This window comes from Engystomops pustulosus, chromosome 6 (genome assembly GCF_040894005.1).
Source record: "Engystomops pustulosus chromosome 6, aEngPut4.maternal, whole genome shotgun sequence".
Taxonomy (NCBI): Eukaryota; Metazoa; Chordata; class Amphibia; order Anura; family Leptodactylidae; genus Engystomops; species Engystomops pustulosus.
In genome coordinates this window covers 56,094,831-56,108,901 of record NC_092416.1, presented here as the reverse complement: position 1 = coordinate 56,108,901, position 14,071 = coordinate 56,094,831, and the positions used below count along the sequence as shown (strand labels likewise).

Genomic DNA, 14,071 nt, shown 5'->3' with positions numbered 1-14,071 from the left:
ATGTCATGTGTAATATGCAGGTCATGGATCTTATCGTCTCTCATCTGTTGTGATACTAGTGAATGTTCAGATGCTAAATCAGAGTGTATATAATCCCGTACCCTGATAATCTAACCTCATTGTTAGGACACCGCACTATAGGATGAAGTGTCTACTTCGAGAGCCCCCTTCCACACTCAAAAAAAACAGCAATAAAACTGAGTAAAATTGTAAAGTAAGGGGTTAAAATGATTTTTATTGTTTAAACATCATTAGGGGATTGAAATGAAGAATTTTCTTTCATGGGCAAACCCCTTTTAAAGTCATGGGGAAGTTGTAGTATTATGTCACATGTGAGTTGTGGTTATCTACTTGCTGGGAGAATACTCTAATTTAACTTTGCAGTACAAATTCTACAAAATGGTCCTCAACACAGTAGCTAATAACAATTTCTCACAAACGGGACACAGCCGAAACATCTCTATCCCTGGGCACCATAACGCTACTAATATTTTCATCAACATCATAGTCTGCACTTTCTCTCTTGCTATGTATATTTATTTATATTTTTAATGAATTTTTAGTGTTATATATTTTGGACTTTCTAAAGGGGGGTGGTCCACCCTGAAACACGCAGTCTCTATCCTATGAAGCAAATAGACCCGTAGATACATCTTCCAAATCTATTAATTGGGGCAGAACGTCCACCACCTTATCCCAGTGACCATAGATGACAAGGGGTCACATCCTCCACCAAAGCTATTACTGAAGTTGTGCCTATATACAGTCATGACCATAAGTTTTGAGAATGATACATGTGTTAATTTTTAAAAAGTCTACTATAATGGCAATTTTCATATACTCCAGAATGTTATAAAAGGTGATCAGCTTAACAGCAATTAATTGCAAAGTCAATACGTGCCTAGAAAATGAACTTTTTCCCCCAAAACACATTTCAAATTCATTGCAGGCCTGCCTTAAAAGGAGCAGCTAACATAGTTTCAGTGATTGATCTCCAGTCCTCATCAACACCCACACATGTGTTACTGGAGCAATCTGTCATGATTTAGTAAGAATCACACCACTGGACACTTTAAAAGGAGGCTGGTGCTTCGCATCATTGTTTCTCTTCTGTTAACCATCGTTATCTCTAAAGAAACACGTGCAGTCCTCATTGCACTGTACAAAATTGGCCTTACTGGGAACAGTCACCAATCTATCGCATCATCAAGGAATTCACGGAGAGAGATTCTATTGTTGCCAAAAAGGCTCCAGGGCGCCCAAGGAGGACCAGAAAGCGCCAGGACCATCTCTTAAAAGCTTTGGGATGGGGCTACCTGCAGTGCAGAGCTTACTCAGGAATGGCAGCAGGCAGGTGTGAGGGCATCTGCACGCACTGTGACACTGCGGAGACTCTTGGAGCAAGGCCTGGTGTCAAGGAGGGCAGCAAAGAAGCCACTTCTCTCCAGAAAAAACATCAGGGACATACTGATATTCTGCAAAAGGTACAGGGAGTGGACTGCTGAGGACTGGGGTAAAGTCATTTTTTTGATGAATCCCTTTCCGATTGTTTGAAACATCTGGAGAACAGCTTGTTCGGAGAAGACAAGGTGAGCGATACCACCAGTCTTGTCTCATGCAACTGTTAAGCATCCTGTGCATGTGTGGGGTTGCTTCTGAGCCAAGGGAATCTGCTCTCTCACAGTCTTGCCTAAAAACACATCAATGAATAAAGAATGGTACCAGAATGTCCTCCAAGAGCAACTTCTCCCAACCATCCAAGAGCAGTTTGGTGATCAACAATGCCTTTCCCAGCATGATGGAGCACCTTGCCATAAAACAAAGGTGATAACTAAATGGCTCAAGGAACAAAACATTGAGAACTTGTGGTCAATCATCAAGAGACGGGTGGACAAACAAAAACCAACAAATTGTGACAAAATGCAAGAATTGATTGTGCAAGAATGGACGGCTATCAGTCAGGATTTGGTCCAGGAGTTGATTGAGAGCATGCCAGGGAGAATTGCAGAGGTCCTGAAGAAGAAGGGGCAACACTGCAAACATTGACTTGCTGCAGTAACTCATTCTAACTGTCAATAAAAGCTTTTGTTACTCATAATATGATTGCACTTGTATTTCTGTATGTGATAAAAACATCTGACAAACACACATAGAAACCAGAGGGCAACAGATCATGTGAAAATATAATATTTGTGTCATTCTCAAAACTTATGGCCATGACTGTAAGCAGATTCAAAAAATGTGAGCACTTACCACCCATCACCATGTGTTCTTCTAGCTAACACAGAAAATAATGCACAGTGGTAACAATGGGTAATTGGGTAATTTTATACACTTAGTAGCAAAGGTATTCATAACCCCTGAACTTTTTGTCTTTTTAAACATTACACCAACAAACTAAAGCTCCAAGCACATATCCGCAAATGGCAGCCATTAGCTACCCGCAGAAAAGGTAGCTAGCTCAAGACGGCCATAGATGTACAGTGAGCCAGGAAAGCTCACCGCAGAAGATAGGAAGGGGTCCTATTCCTGTCCTGATTTGCGGTACAGCCACGGTACGGCTCGCTTTGGGGAGGGGCGAACAACGCTTATGCCCTCCTTTCTCCAGTCAACTTGTGACTCAGAGCGCATGGCTGCTCATGCGGATGTGTGCATGCAGCCTTTTTTATTTTATATGACTAAGCAACACAAGCTGTCAAGTATTTTTCAATGGTATAGTAAATGTTACAGACCATTTCACATGATCACAGCCACTATTGATTTCTATTACACAAAGTCAGGGTGCGGTGAACACACTGCATCTCACCGCACCGTAACCTAGCCAGGCGGTGTGCCATAAAATATACAACGGGTCCTATTTTCAGATGGATTTGTGGAGCAGCCACTCACCTTCCATTGGAGAGGGATGGGCTGAGCAGCATCACACTTCTCCATGCTTCAGAAAATGGGCCACACACTCTGCTTGGTTGGCAGGTTGTTTTAGCACAAGGTTGTGCTTAGGAGAGCTTAATGGAAACTAAAAACCAGAATGTGAATGGAAAGTCTTCATTCACCTTCCTTTCCCCATTGACCTCAATGTAAAGAAGGGGACCAGTGGTGTGAACTGAGCCTTAACTGTTGAATGAAACACACAGGTCTATCACGTATAACCCATAATTCCACATTGTCGGGTGGTGAAATCCCCGATAGGCTGATGCCATTTGGGTGGGGGTAGGAGAATTCCTTCCCGACTATAAATATGGGGGCAAGACTAAATCCCTGGATCAGTTTCAAGAATCTGCTTCCTATTCCATGTAATATTTTTCCCTTTAAACATATCCAGGCCCCTCTTGAACATGTTCAGGGTCTCAACCATCACAATTTCCTCAGGTGGCTTGTTTAGCTGCTGCAGTCTGTTACAACTGCTGAACAGAAAAGATGATGGGTGTCGCACCCCCTCCGATCACATATTGATGAACTAACCTACGGATAGATCATGCAACTCTATGTCCTGCAAAACCCCTTTACTACCATAACACAGGCAAGATGCTGGGTGACCTCCACCACAGTAATGTCACTAGTACAGTATCTTTACTAGTCAGGTGCATGCAGCCAGCAGGCCTCTATGGGGATTTCCAGCCTGTCACATATAACATTTGGTGTTTTTGGTTTCATTTTATTTTAGAATAATGACATAGTTACCATATAGTAATTGATATAATGTTAGATGTGCACCTTCTGCAGATTGTAAAGGTCATTCTAAAATTCCCCTGGGGGTGTTGGACCTTTCAATTACGAACAAACACAGGAAATGTGAGATCACAGCATTGTCTCTATCTTTCTTAAATTGTGTCATAAGTAGGAGTACAGAGACATTGCTGTATCGTATAATGTTGACTGAGGCAACGCCTAATTTTAATTACAGCAAAAAATTCCAAAAAGGTGATTTACCAGAAGAAAATTGCAGGGCATTTTATACTCGGTACACAGTTCAAAACATTTAGAATTTAGAAAGTTTGATGCTTATGGCGTGAATCTGCACTACTGAAATATTCTAGGCGCTTTGACATGAATGGAGGCAGATTTTAGGAAATTTTTGTGTTTAAGGACCAATTTCATCAATGTTTACTAATGTGCATGAATAATGGAGGTGCCTATGTGGTTTTATGACATTACAATCTGTCAGTTGTGTAGCCTTCGGTTTTTAGTCTATAACATAGGGGGGGAAATCTTAGCACGGTGGCATAGTGGTTAGCACTACAGCGCTAGGATTTGTCATTGTATGTTCTCTCTGTGTTTGCGTGGATTTCCTTTGGGTCCTCTGGTTACCTCCCACCCTCCAAAAACCTACTGGTAGGTTGATTAGATTGTGAGACCCATTGGGGACAGGGACCGACTTGGCAAAACTCTGTGCAGCGCTGCATAATCTGTGTGTGCTATAAAAAAAAATTATTATTATATAGATACTATTTAGCGTACACAAATAACATTCCATTGGCTTTTGGACAAGGGATCTGCTCTATGTTGTTTGAACTGCATCAGACTGTGGCGCCTTCTTTGACCTTTACAGCCACCTACCTTTCTTTTGTTACGGTCCACACCTCCATAGTTTGTGGCTTTTTCAATGTTGATGGTGAAGCCCCCATAGTAAAGGAAACCAAAACAGAAAACTTTAGAACACAAGTTATTAGGAAAATTCCAGGTGTCCACTAGAGGGCAGCAGTAAACCACCCCTCAAAATGCTGAGCCAGAAATCATTCCTAAAGGAGTTGTACCATACAAAAGAATGAAAATGAAATATGGGAAGATCTTTTTTTTTTCCAGATTCTGAATAACCCCTTTAAAGAAATGATATTATATAGTGATAGTCTTGTGGCATTTAGAATAGAATACAGTGGTAATATGTGACCTGCATGTGATGGGCGTATAGCTTGTGCGTAGATGACTACAAGGTACTTCCCTTTCTTGTATCCATAGCACCACATCACTTGTTGGTACAAGGTTATGTGTTTGCTTTAATTTTTACTACTTCTACTAACTACCACTTACCACGACTACTTTTTTTTTTTTTTTACTGATCCCTCTGGAAAGCCATAGAGCTAGATCCTAAAACACCACAATAATGTGCTTTGTAGTTTATTATAGTGTACAGTACTTTTCCAATGCTAGTGCTTTATGGTGCTTTCTACATATTGGCCTACAGCAATAAAGTGTCACACATGCAGTATTAACTACCATATATACTCGAGTATAAGCCGTCCAGAGTATAAAGCGAGGCACCCAATTTTACCACCAAAAACTCTGAAAACATGTTAACTTGAGTATAAGCCGAGGGTGGGAAATGCATTGATCACGGCCTCTCAGTATATGGCCAGTCGGCCCCCTGTAGTATATGGCCAGTCGGCCCCCTGTAGTATATGGCCAGTCGGCCCCCTGTAGTATATGGCCAGTCGGCCCCCAGTTTGCCCAGTACAAAACTAAGTACTCACCTTTCCGACTTCCCAGGCAGGTCCTCTTCTTGCTTCAGCTGCAGGACAGCTCCCGGTCTGTGCACACGCACACTAGCTGACGCCATAGCTGCGCGCCCGCTGTGCACGGACCTGCCGCTGCCGATGGAAGAAGAATAGATCTGCGGGGGGCGAGTTTCAGTTTTTCAGCACTTGTACTCGAGTTTATAAGGTACTTCAGACTTTTTGGGGAAATCTTTTAAAGGAACACTCCAGTCAAAGATAATTCATTGAATAATGCATGGTGCATGGCCTGAAGGGACTCCTTTTCATTGTATTCCTAGGACCTTACTAAAACCTAGAGTCCTGGTCCTGCCTTCAGCTGATTGTATTCCAGTCCCTTTCACTGTTGCTATGGATGGATTTGGTGTTGCTGATAGTTTAAAGTTTTCCGTCGTCCTCAAACCACCATGGATGATCGATAGTGTTCTCCATCTGTTGCCTCAATTCAAAGTTTTCCTTTTTCAAAATGATTTTTTAAAGCCATGGCTTCACCACAGATGCTTAGATACTTCAATGAAAAGTTGACTACTGTTGGTTCAGCTCCCCACATAAGAAAGACAATATTGGAACAGGGAAGATGGGATCATTAAAATACTATTCACCACTAGTGTGGATCCCTGGATATTGCACCTAAAGTTATGGCTACTAGTTATGCATAAAACCTATTGTCCTCAAAGGAAAAAATCCCTTTAAGGAAAAGAAAGCCAAACTGAGAGGTATGTAGAAATGTAGAAACACTTTATTACATACAGTACATTAAAACTTTAAAACATCTAGGTAATGGCAGAGGAAGAAATAGGGAATCACCGGACACAGTATGGAGGATAGTAGGTACTTATATAAAGGGGTATAGACTAGGACAGTGATGGGCAACCTTTTGAACTTGGTGTGTCAAAATTCGCCAAAAAACCATCCATAACTCGGGTGGTGTGTCACCTTTAGAAAAAAAACCCCCTTATTTTGTGATATTTAGAGTTTAAATAACAAATATGTATAGTTATTTAACTTACCTGCTTAGTGGCTTCTTTGTTAATTGGTTTCTTTTGTTGGTCTTGCTGTTATTTAACTTGTGTGGGGTGCCATGAACTAAGATAAGCGAGGGGGAGGGGGAATTATTCCAGTGATGGCGACCTGTGGCAGTCCAGCAACAGCTAGTTTTAAGGACATTTTTGTCCTGCGAAGTGCCCCCTAAAGCAGTGTACATCACAGCCCAGCCCAGCAGAGCTCAACTCAATAATTTAACTTACCTAACTGGCACAGGCTCCAATGACACCACGGACCTCCGTTACTCCTCTTCAAGCCGCTTCAGCTCCTGTGTAGATGTTCCCGCGGAGGCACAGCATAGGTTTCGTCTTTGCAAGCTGGGACTGCTCTGTCTCCACGCTCCACTCAGGAGTCATTGCGCGGCCTCCGCAGAGCAGGACTGGAGGACAGGAGCAGCAGCTGCGATCTCTCTGACTGAGATGCAGCCGCTCGCTGCAGACCACATCACCGACCGACGGCCTGACCGGCCCTAGGAAACGGCACTACAGCAATTTTTCTCCAGCAGCCGTGTGTCACTGAAAATGGCTACGTGTGTCAGTGCTGACACGCGTGTCATATGTTGGCCATCACTGGACTAGGACTTCAATGTGGGCAATCAGTATGGCTGTGTAAAATACAAAGGTCAAGCCGAAAAAACGCCAATCACAGTACTGCAGTATTGCACATGTCTTACCCTAGTATTAGAACTCACGCTCCACTGGCCGGGATGGCACCTTCCCCGACGCGCGTTTCGGCTCGATTGAGCCTTCGTCTGGGGGTTTCGTTTTAAAGTTTTAATGTACTGTATGTAATAAAGTTTTTCTACATTTCTACATACCTCTCAGTTTGGCTTTCTTTTCCTTAAAGGGATTTTTTCCTTTTGAGGACAATAGGTTTCCCCACATAAGAAGCAGTCGGATAACATTTGTATTGAATGCTTATGCCTCTAATCTTGTAAAACCCCTAAAATGACCACAAAAAACTTCCAAGGCAGAAGGGGACTATACATAATGTATGGTGAAGTAGAAAATCTGTGAAAAGGAATATTTTATGGGTAAGTAGGTTATGTGTACAGGTATACAGAATGGACCTTTGCTTCTCATTCTCTCCATCCAGAATGGGGAAGTGGCTGCCGATGTCCTTTTTTTTAGTCCATTGACCTTTCATACGGTTACCATGACTCACTTTATTAAGTGTTGAAGATGAAACGTTTTACCACATTGCTGATGTTCTGTGGACAGTTAGCTGACCTAGCCAGACATATTCTAAATTTAGTAGAAATAAAAATGTGTGTGGGAAGGGTCTCTGCTTTAAAAAAAAAAAAAAAAAAAAAAAACCTCTTTGTTGCATCATAAGTCAGAATTAATGTGCACAACCAATAAGTTAATTGAATTTCTAAAAAAAAAATGGACGCTTCCACAGTGGCTGAATATGGAAAGATTTCTGGCACCATAGTTAAAATTTCAATTCTTTATTGGATCCTTTAAAAATATATGTTTAGAGTGTGTTTTAGCTGATGCGTTTCAGGCAGACATGAAAGCACCTAGGGTTACTAAGTGTTTGGCGGAAGCATATATTATGCAGATATCGCGTCTTCAGGCGACATGATGGTGGCCCAAATGGCGATGTCTCCTGAGCGGCGGCACCTAGAAACACACCTTTTTAATGTATTCCCGACTGAAATTTTAACAGTAAATATCTCTTGTTCGGTTACACCTAGAAACACAAACTTGTGTGATATTCTGCTATTTGTATATAACACCAAAAACTGTGTTTCTATATTCAGGAGATATAGGTGTTTGCTTGTACACCGTGACCGTGCATAATGGAAGTCAATGCCATACAGGCAGTCCCCGCAATATGTACAAGATAGGTTCTTAAGTTGAATTTGTATGTAAGTTTGAACTGCTTTCATAGGAAATAGGATTATCAATAAAGCTTCATTACAGACAGTTACAGCTGATCATCGCAGCCTGCGACTAAAGTAAAACACACAGAGCGCTTCACCAGAGGTCACAATAAGTGGAGGGGGCGCCTGTAAGTTGCATGTCCTAAAAAGTGGTGGGACCGCCTATAAATGGTTGTGTGCTTGAGGTCTAACTACGGTGCTGGAAATCATTCTATATTCAGCCCATTGGACAACCCGGCATTCCAAGCAGAACTCCATCCATGCATAGTAGAAGCTGTGACATACACTGCATGAAAAGGGGTGAGCTGTATAAAAATATGTTTTTCTTAGTGGCTTAGTGGTCTGGCCTCTCGATTAGCTTCTCATTAAGGGGCAGCTCTGGGAGAGGGGGACTATTTTCCTCATCTTTTAGGGTTCCAGAAGAAGATTTTTGAAAAGTTTAATTTCCTTTCTGTGTCCTAAAGCATTGTGAATGAAGCTCTGAAGCATGAGTAATGTAATGTATGCGCGCATACTTTGTTACAGGAATAGTAACTAAAGAGAATTTAAAAGTGATGTATATAGAGTTATTTTGCTCACTGCTTTGTCGTAACAACAAATCCAATTATGAAACTTGGAAATTAAGGATGATTTTTGTCATGTATATGAAATGAATGAATGAATTACAGTGGTGGCACTGTGTGAAATGATGTGCCATTTATTTCTATTGTTCTTAGAGGCATAAAAATGTAAATTGAATATATTGATGGGGCCCAGAAGAGCCCTAAAAATCTTATTGACTACTATATTGTGTTTGGTGTTTTGCTCTACATGTCCACTGATGCATTACTGTTGTTTACTGGGATACATTATTAAAGGGAACCTGTCACCAGGGCACAATTTTCTATCTGTCACAGGTTCCAAAAGCCCATAACATGACAAAACCATATGTGCTTTTGTCATGTTTGTGGGATGTATACAGGCAGTCCCCGGGTTACATACAAGATCTGTAGGTTTGTTCTTAAGTTGAATTTGTATGCAAGTCGGAATTGTATATTTTATAATTGTAATCCCAGCCAGAACTTTTTTGGTCTCTGTGACAATTGGATTTTAATAATGTTGGGTTGTAATAAGAACCAGGATTAACGCTAAAGCTTCATTACAGACACCTGTGATAACTGTAATAGCTGTTTATTGTAGCCTAGGACTAAAGCAGAATAAATTACCAATATCCAGAGGTCCGTTTGTAACTAGGGGTCGTATGTAAGTCGAGTGTTCTTAAGTAGGGGACCGCCTGTACTTCATCTAATAAGGTCCCTGGCTCCCTGCCAACTTCCCCCTGAAATCCCGGGGCTTGGATTCAAATTTAAACATTTATCTCCTCCAAATTCATAGTGCAGCCCAAACACTGCATTTCCTTTCTCTGTGACCTCGCGGAAGGTTGCCTGCTAGGAACCAGGGGAGGGATGCCTAATTCTAGCAGGTAAATGCACAAGATTTGACATAAGAGGGAAAATATTGAAAGGATATTTCATACACTACTTGAGGGGGCTGGTAGTTTCATGGAAGAAAATCTAGTGACACAGACTCTTCTAATATCATATCTGTAAGGGATACCCTACAGCTGCTGATAAACAGAACACAACAGGAAGCGGACAGCTGTGATCTCTGTGTAGACAAAGTTCTTTTGAATAGGGCTGAACTGCAGTGCTTCAGCCACTACACCATGAGTGGAGCTGAGATCAGCTGATTAGTGGGGGATGATGGCTGTTGTACCCCACCAATCTGATATTGATGACCTTTTCTGTGAGTAGGACATCAATATTTTTAGTACCATTTAAAGTGTAAAATGGGTAGTACCATCTTAGTGGTTAGGTTGACCACCGTGGGCTGTGCTGCGTGCTTAATTCCTTCACGCTCACTGACGGATATATCTGTCAGCGATCTATGAAGGGTGTATGAAGAGGACTTATGGGGTGAACCCTCCTCATACAAATATGGGGTTTGAGCATATTGCAGCATCACGGGCGGTGCTAGCGGCGGCATTTGAAATACTTGGGCGCCGCCATCTTTGTTGAGATCACCGCTCCACCTGATGTCAACGGGGGCTGTAATCGGTTGCCATGACTGCATTGGGTCTTCATCAGGCCCAAAGCTGTCTGGTTTCTGCAGGTGTCCAAGTATGAAACGGCTATTAGCTTCAGAAGATGGAGAAACAATTTTTTTTGTACACATTTTTTAATTTTTTTGTGAAAATATGTTAAAACACAATAAAACGTACAAAAATTTGGTGTCACCGTGATCTTGTCGAATCAAAGAATTAAGTAGACGCATCATTTGGAGCACACAGTGAAAGTCGTAACAACTCCCACAACCCACAAGAAAGTGACGCAAATTTGGTTTTTGACCTATTTCAACACATTTGGAATTTTTTTTCCAGCTTCCCATTACACTGCAGGGAATAATAAATAACATCACTGAGGAGTAAAGTTTGTTATGCAGAAAATAAGCCCTCACACAGCTCTGTACGCCATAAAATGAAAAAGTTATAGATTTTTGAAGATGGGGAGTGAAAAATGGGGCGAAAAAAAGGCTGCGTCCTTAAGGGATTAAAATTCTTCCCCAGAATTATTAAATCTGTATGTTAAAACTGTAGTCTAGTAATTTGAAGCGTCACAAGTGTCTTCTCCCTCTTCATATACGGTAATTCCTTCCTCTCTTTTAGGAAATTGCCAAACGGTTGCAGCAGCTGGAGGAGGAAGAGCTGCAGAGGAATGTCCAGGAAAGGTCCCGGGGAGGTATGAGGACTGCTTTATCTACCCCCAGGGGGCTTTACATGACAAATCATTGTGAAACTCTACCATCTGCAATCAGATTTAAGTAATGACACTGATCAGATGTTTTTGTGAATGAGGGGGCTGAAAACAAGCACAGTACTGACTCACTGGAAATTCTCACTACCCTGTAAATCCTTTTACTCACGACTCACTGACAACACCTTGTTTAGTCCTGTTATAAAAGAAGCACCCGTGCCACACCTCGCATTTGAAGAGTGGTATGTTATGTATACTACCATACTATATATTCTTGATGAAGGGGCTCTAAGACCCCACTATTCCCACTATTATAATTATGTAAGTATGCTTGGAGATTGCCTTGGTCCATAGACTCGGGACTCCTGTAAAGGTGCCCTTCAAAGGCAATCTCTTAAGGAAAATCAACTAAAACCTGTTACCTACACTGTTCTGAGGAGATGTAATAACATTCAAACAGAGCTGTCTACAGTTGGGTGTCTCTTACTTTTGGAAACGTCTTGCCGGTTTGGCCACTTCATCTCACTGGGTTTCATTGGGTCAAGCATTGATCTCAAGGGAGCTGCCTTATTCGACAGGGAACTGAAGGTTTTGTTTTCCTGACTTGCATTTTAGTTTAGATATTCCTAGATCGTGAGGAGTAAACTGGAGAGACACAGTTGTAAGGCTGAGGCACAAGAAACCTACTGACTGTACTGTATGCAGCACGCAAAATGTGTCCCATTATAGGTAGATACAGGATAAAATTCAGTGACCACAGCAGAATACACAAAATTCTGCAGTTTTGTGGTTGTCACCCACTTTAACATTTTTACATTGTTTCAATACGCCAGCCCGTACTTATTTTATTATTCAGAAACCCATAAGATACTGCAGTGTATTAAGAGAACAGTTGAGAACTTACATGGTTAACTCTACTTTTTATGACTAAAATGAAAGACCACTATTGACAAGGATTTCATCAGAGTAATTGATGAGTAAGACCGACCTTACAATTTATCCCACACCCATCGGATAACAACAAGTGCTTTGCATGTCACTTTCGTTGCCAATAAAGTCTTGTTACTTGCAGTCCAGCCTGTTTTATAATAGTATTATATGTACCTTTGTGTTTTGTCTGTACATACTATTAAAAATGGGGTGAGTCCATAATAAAAATATTATGAAAGGCGGACTTGGTGCTGAAAAATTCAGCTAATTCTAATAATTATAGAGTCTGTCATGTTGGCGTAGCCATGCCTTGATGGATCCTTCTATATTTGCGGTAGAAGTTTAACCATTCTTGGTGAATAGGTGTCATATAGGACTGTAGGAAAGAGGAGTGTGCCCCTTTGGCAGGATCTTTTAGTTTGCTTTTCTTTTTACTTTGTTATGCCCTAGTTTTTGAAAAAAAAAATTTTTGATGCAGGCTCCATTGCTATCCTGGAGCCCTCGGGCTCATTTGAATGCCTTTTTTTTCCTTACAAATAAGGACATAAGAAACTAAAAGAAGAGCCAGAGGGAGCACACACCAGTTTGTCAGTGTGCTAGGTTTACAATCCTTCATCCTGGAGGTAGAGTGAATAAGCCGTTGCACCAAACATATGGATGCCATAAGTACCTGTCAGCATTTGCCACTGTTGAATCTCTATAACACCCTTATAAGTCGCTTAAATCCATGGACACCTCTCCATTTACTTGGATGGGAAGATGAAGTGGATGAGAATTGGAGTTTCTTTGGATGTACCAAAAATTACCTCAAGTGGGAATGCCCCTTTTAGACGAGCTCCACTTATAAGCATGCATAATAATGTTCTTCACCAGTGGTGAGGACCTATATTGAAATTTTATTTTTTGTGTGTGTGCTTCGCTGCAAACTAGGGGAATTTTTGCCCTGACTTAACCCTTCCCACCCTAACCCACTTTGGCCATACACGTTCACTGTGGATTGTATGTCTCTAATTTATGTGTTGGACAGTTAAATTATAGCTTTTCTGATCATGTTTAAGCCATTGCTCACCTCACTCACCCACTTGAATGCTTTTCTCTGTAGTCAAACCTGTTCTGTGTTAAATGTTACGAGATGATGCATAGATCCTTCTGTGCCTTAAGCAGTTGTTTCTGTGTATGTGCACGCTTACTAACCTCAGCTTTGTGTTGTTGCATGTATACACAAGAACACAGCAGCCGGCAGCGGCAATACCTGACGTCTTTGGACAATGAGGAGGAGGAAGGATTTGCCTTCCGAAATGATAGTTCTAAGCACCATAATGCCTCAGATTACAGTCGAGGGCACAGAAGTTCTGAGAGGGACCATAGCTCAAAAAACGCAGAAGAGCACCCTGGAAGAATGATCTCCAATCGTGTGTCCTTTGGCCAAGTCTATTATGACAGTAACAATTCCAAAACACCAGACGTTTGGAAGGAGCCCAGCCGTAAAGATCAACCAGTGCAGTTTTCTTACAGGAGTCATAGGAGCTCCTCAGAAAGAAGCCCAGGTCATCCTAGTAGCTCAGAGGGAACGTCTAGCCATGAGCGGGACATGGTTCGAAAAGAGGAGAAAGTAAGGGGCCATCGAGATAAACATTGCAGGCATCACTCTGACCGATGTAGACGCTCCAGCTCGGACAGTGATGACTGCCCTGAACACTGTGTTAAGGATAAGCGGAGTCGACGCTCACAGTGGAACCAAAACCATGATCCTCGTCACCATCGACCATCAAATAAGCCTTCATGTAGGATATCAAGTCAAGCTCTGAGCTCAGGTATTCTTTATTGTAATTACTAGGCATAAGGTACATGACTGAGGCACTAAATATATGGTATACTTACCATGGCTAACAACATAACACGTGCAGTCTGTCTAAGTGATTCATTTA

At 41.7% G+C, this 14,071-nt stretch overlaps 1 protein-coding gene across 2 annotated transcripts in view; it reads left to right on the top strand.

The window, feature by feature from the left end:
* The window catches only part of LOC140135124 (coiled-coil domain-containing protein 50-like), a 64,659-nt gene that overhangs the window by 37,230 nt on the left and 13,358 nt on the right, over positions 1–14,071 (top strand). The window contains exons 6-7 of one of the 2 annotated variants that reach the window (XM_072156199.1): positions 11,126–11,198; positions 13,370–13,957. In XM_072156199.1, the coding sequence (XP_072012300.1) occupies positions 11,126–11,198; positions 13,370–13,957 (661 nt within the window). The remainder of the gene's footprint in view (positions 1–11,125; positions 11,199–13,369; positions 13,958–14,071) is intronic. The other variant, XM_072156200.1, reaches the window with a different exon arrangement.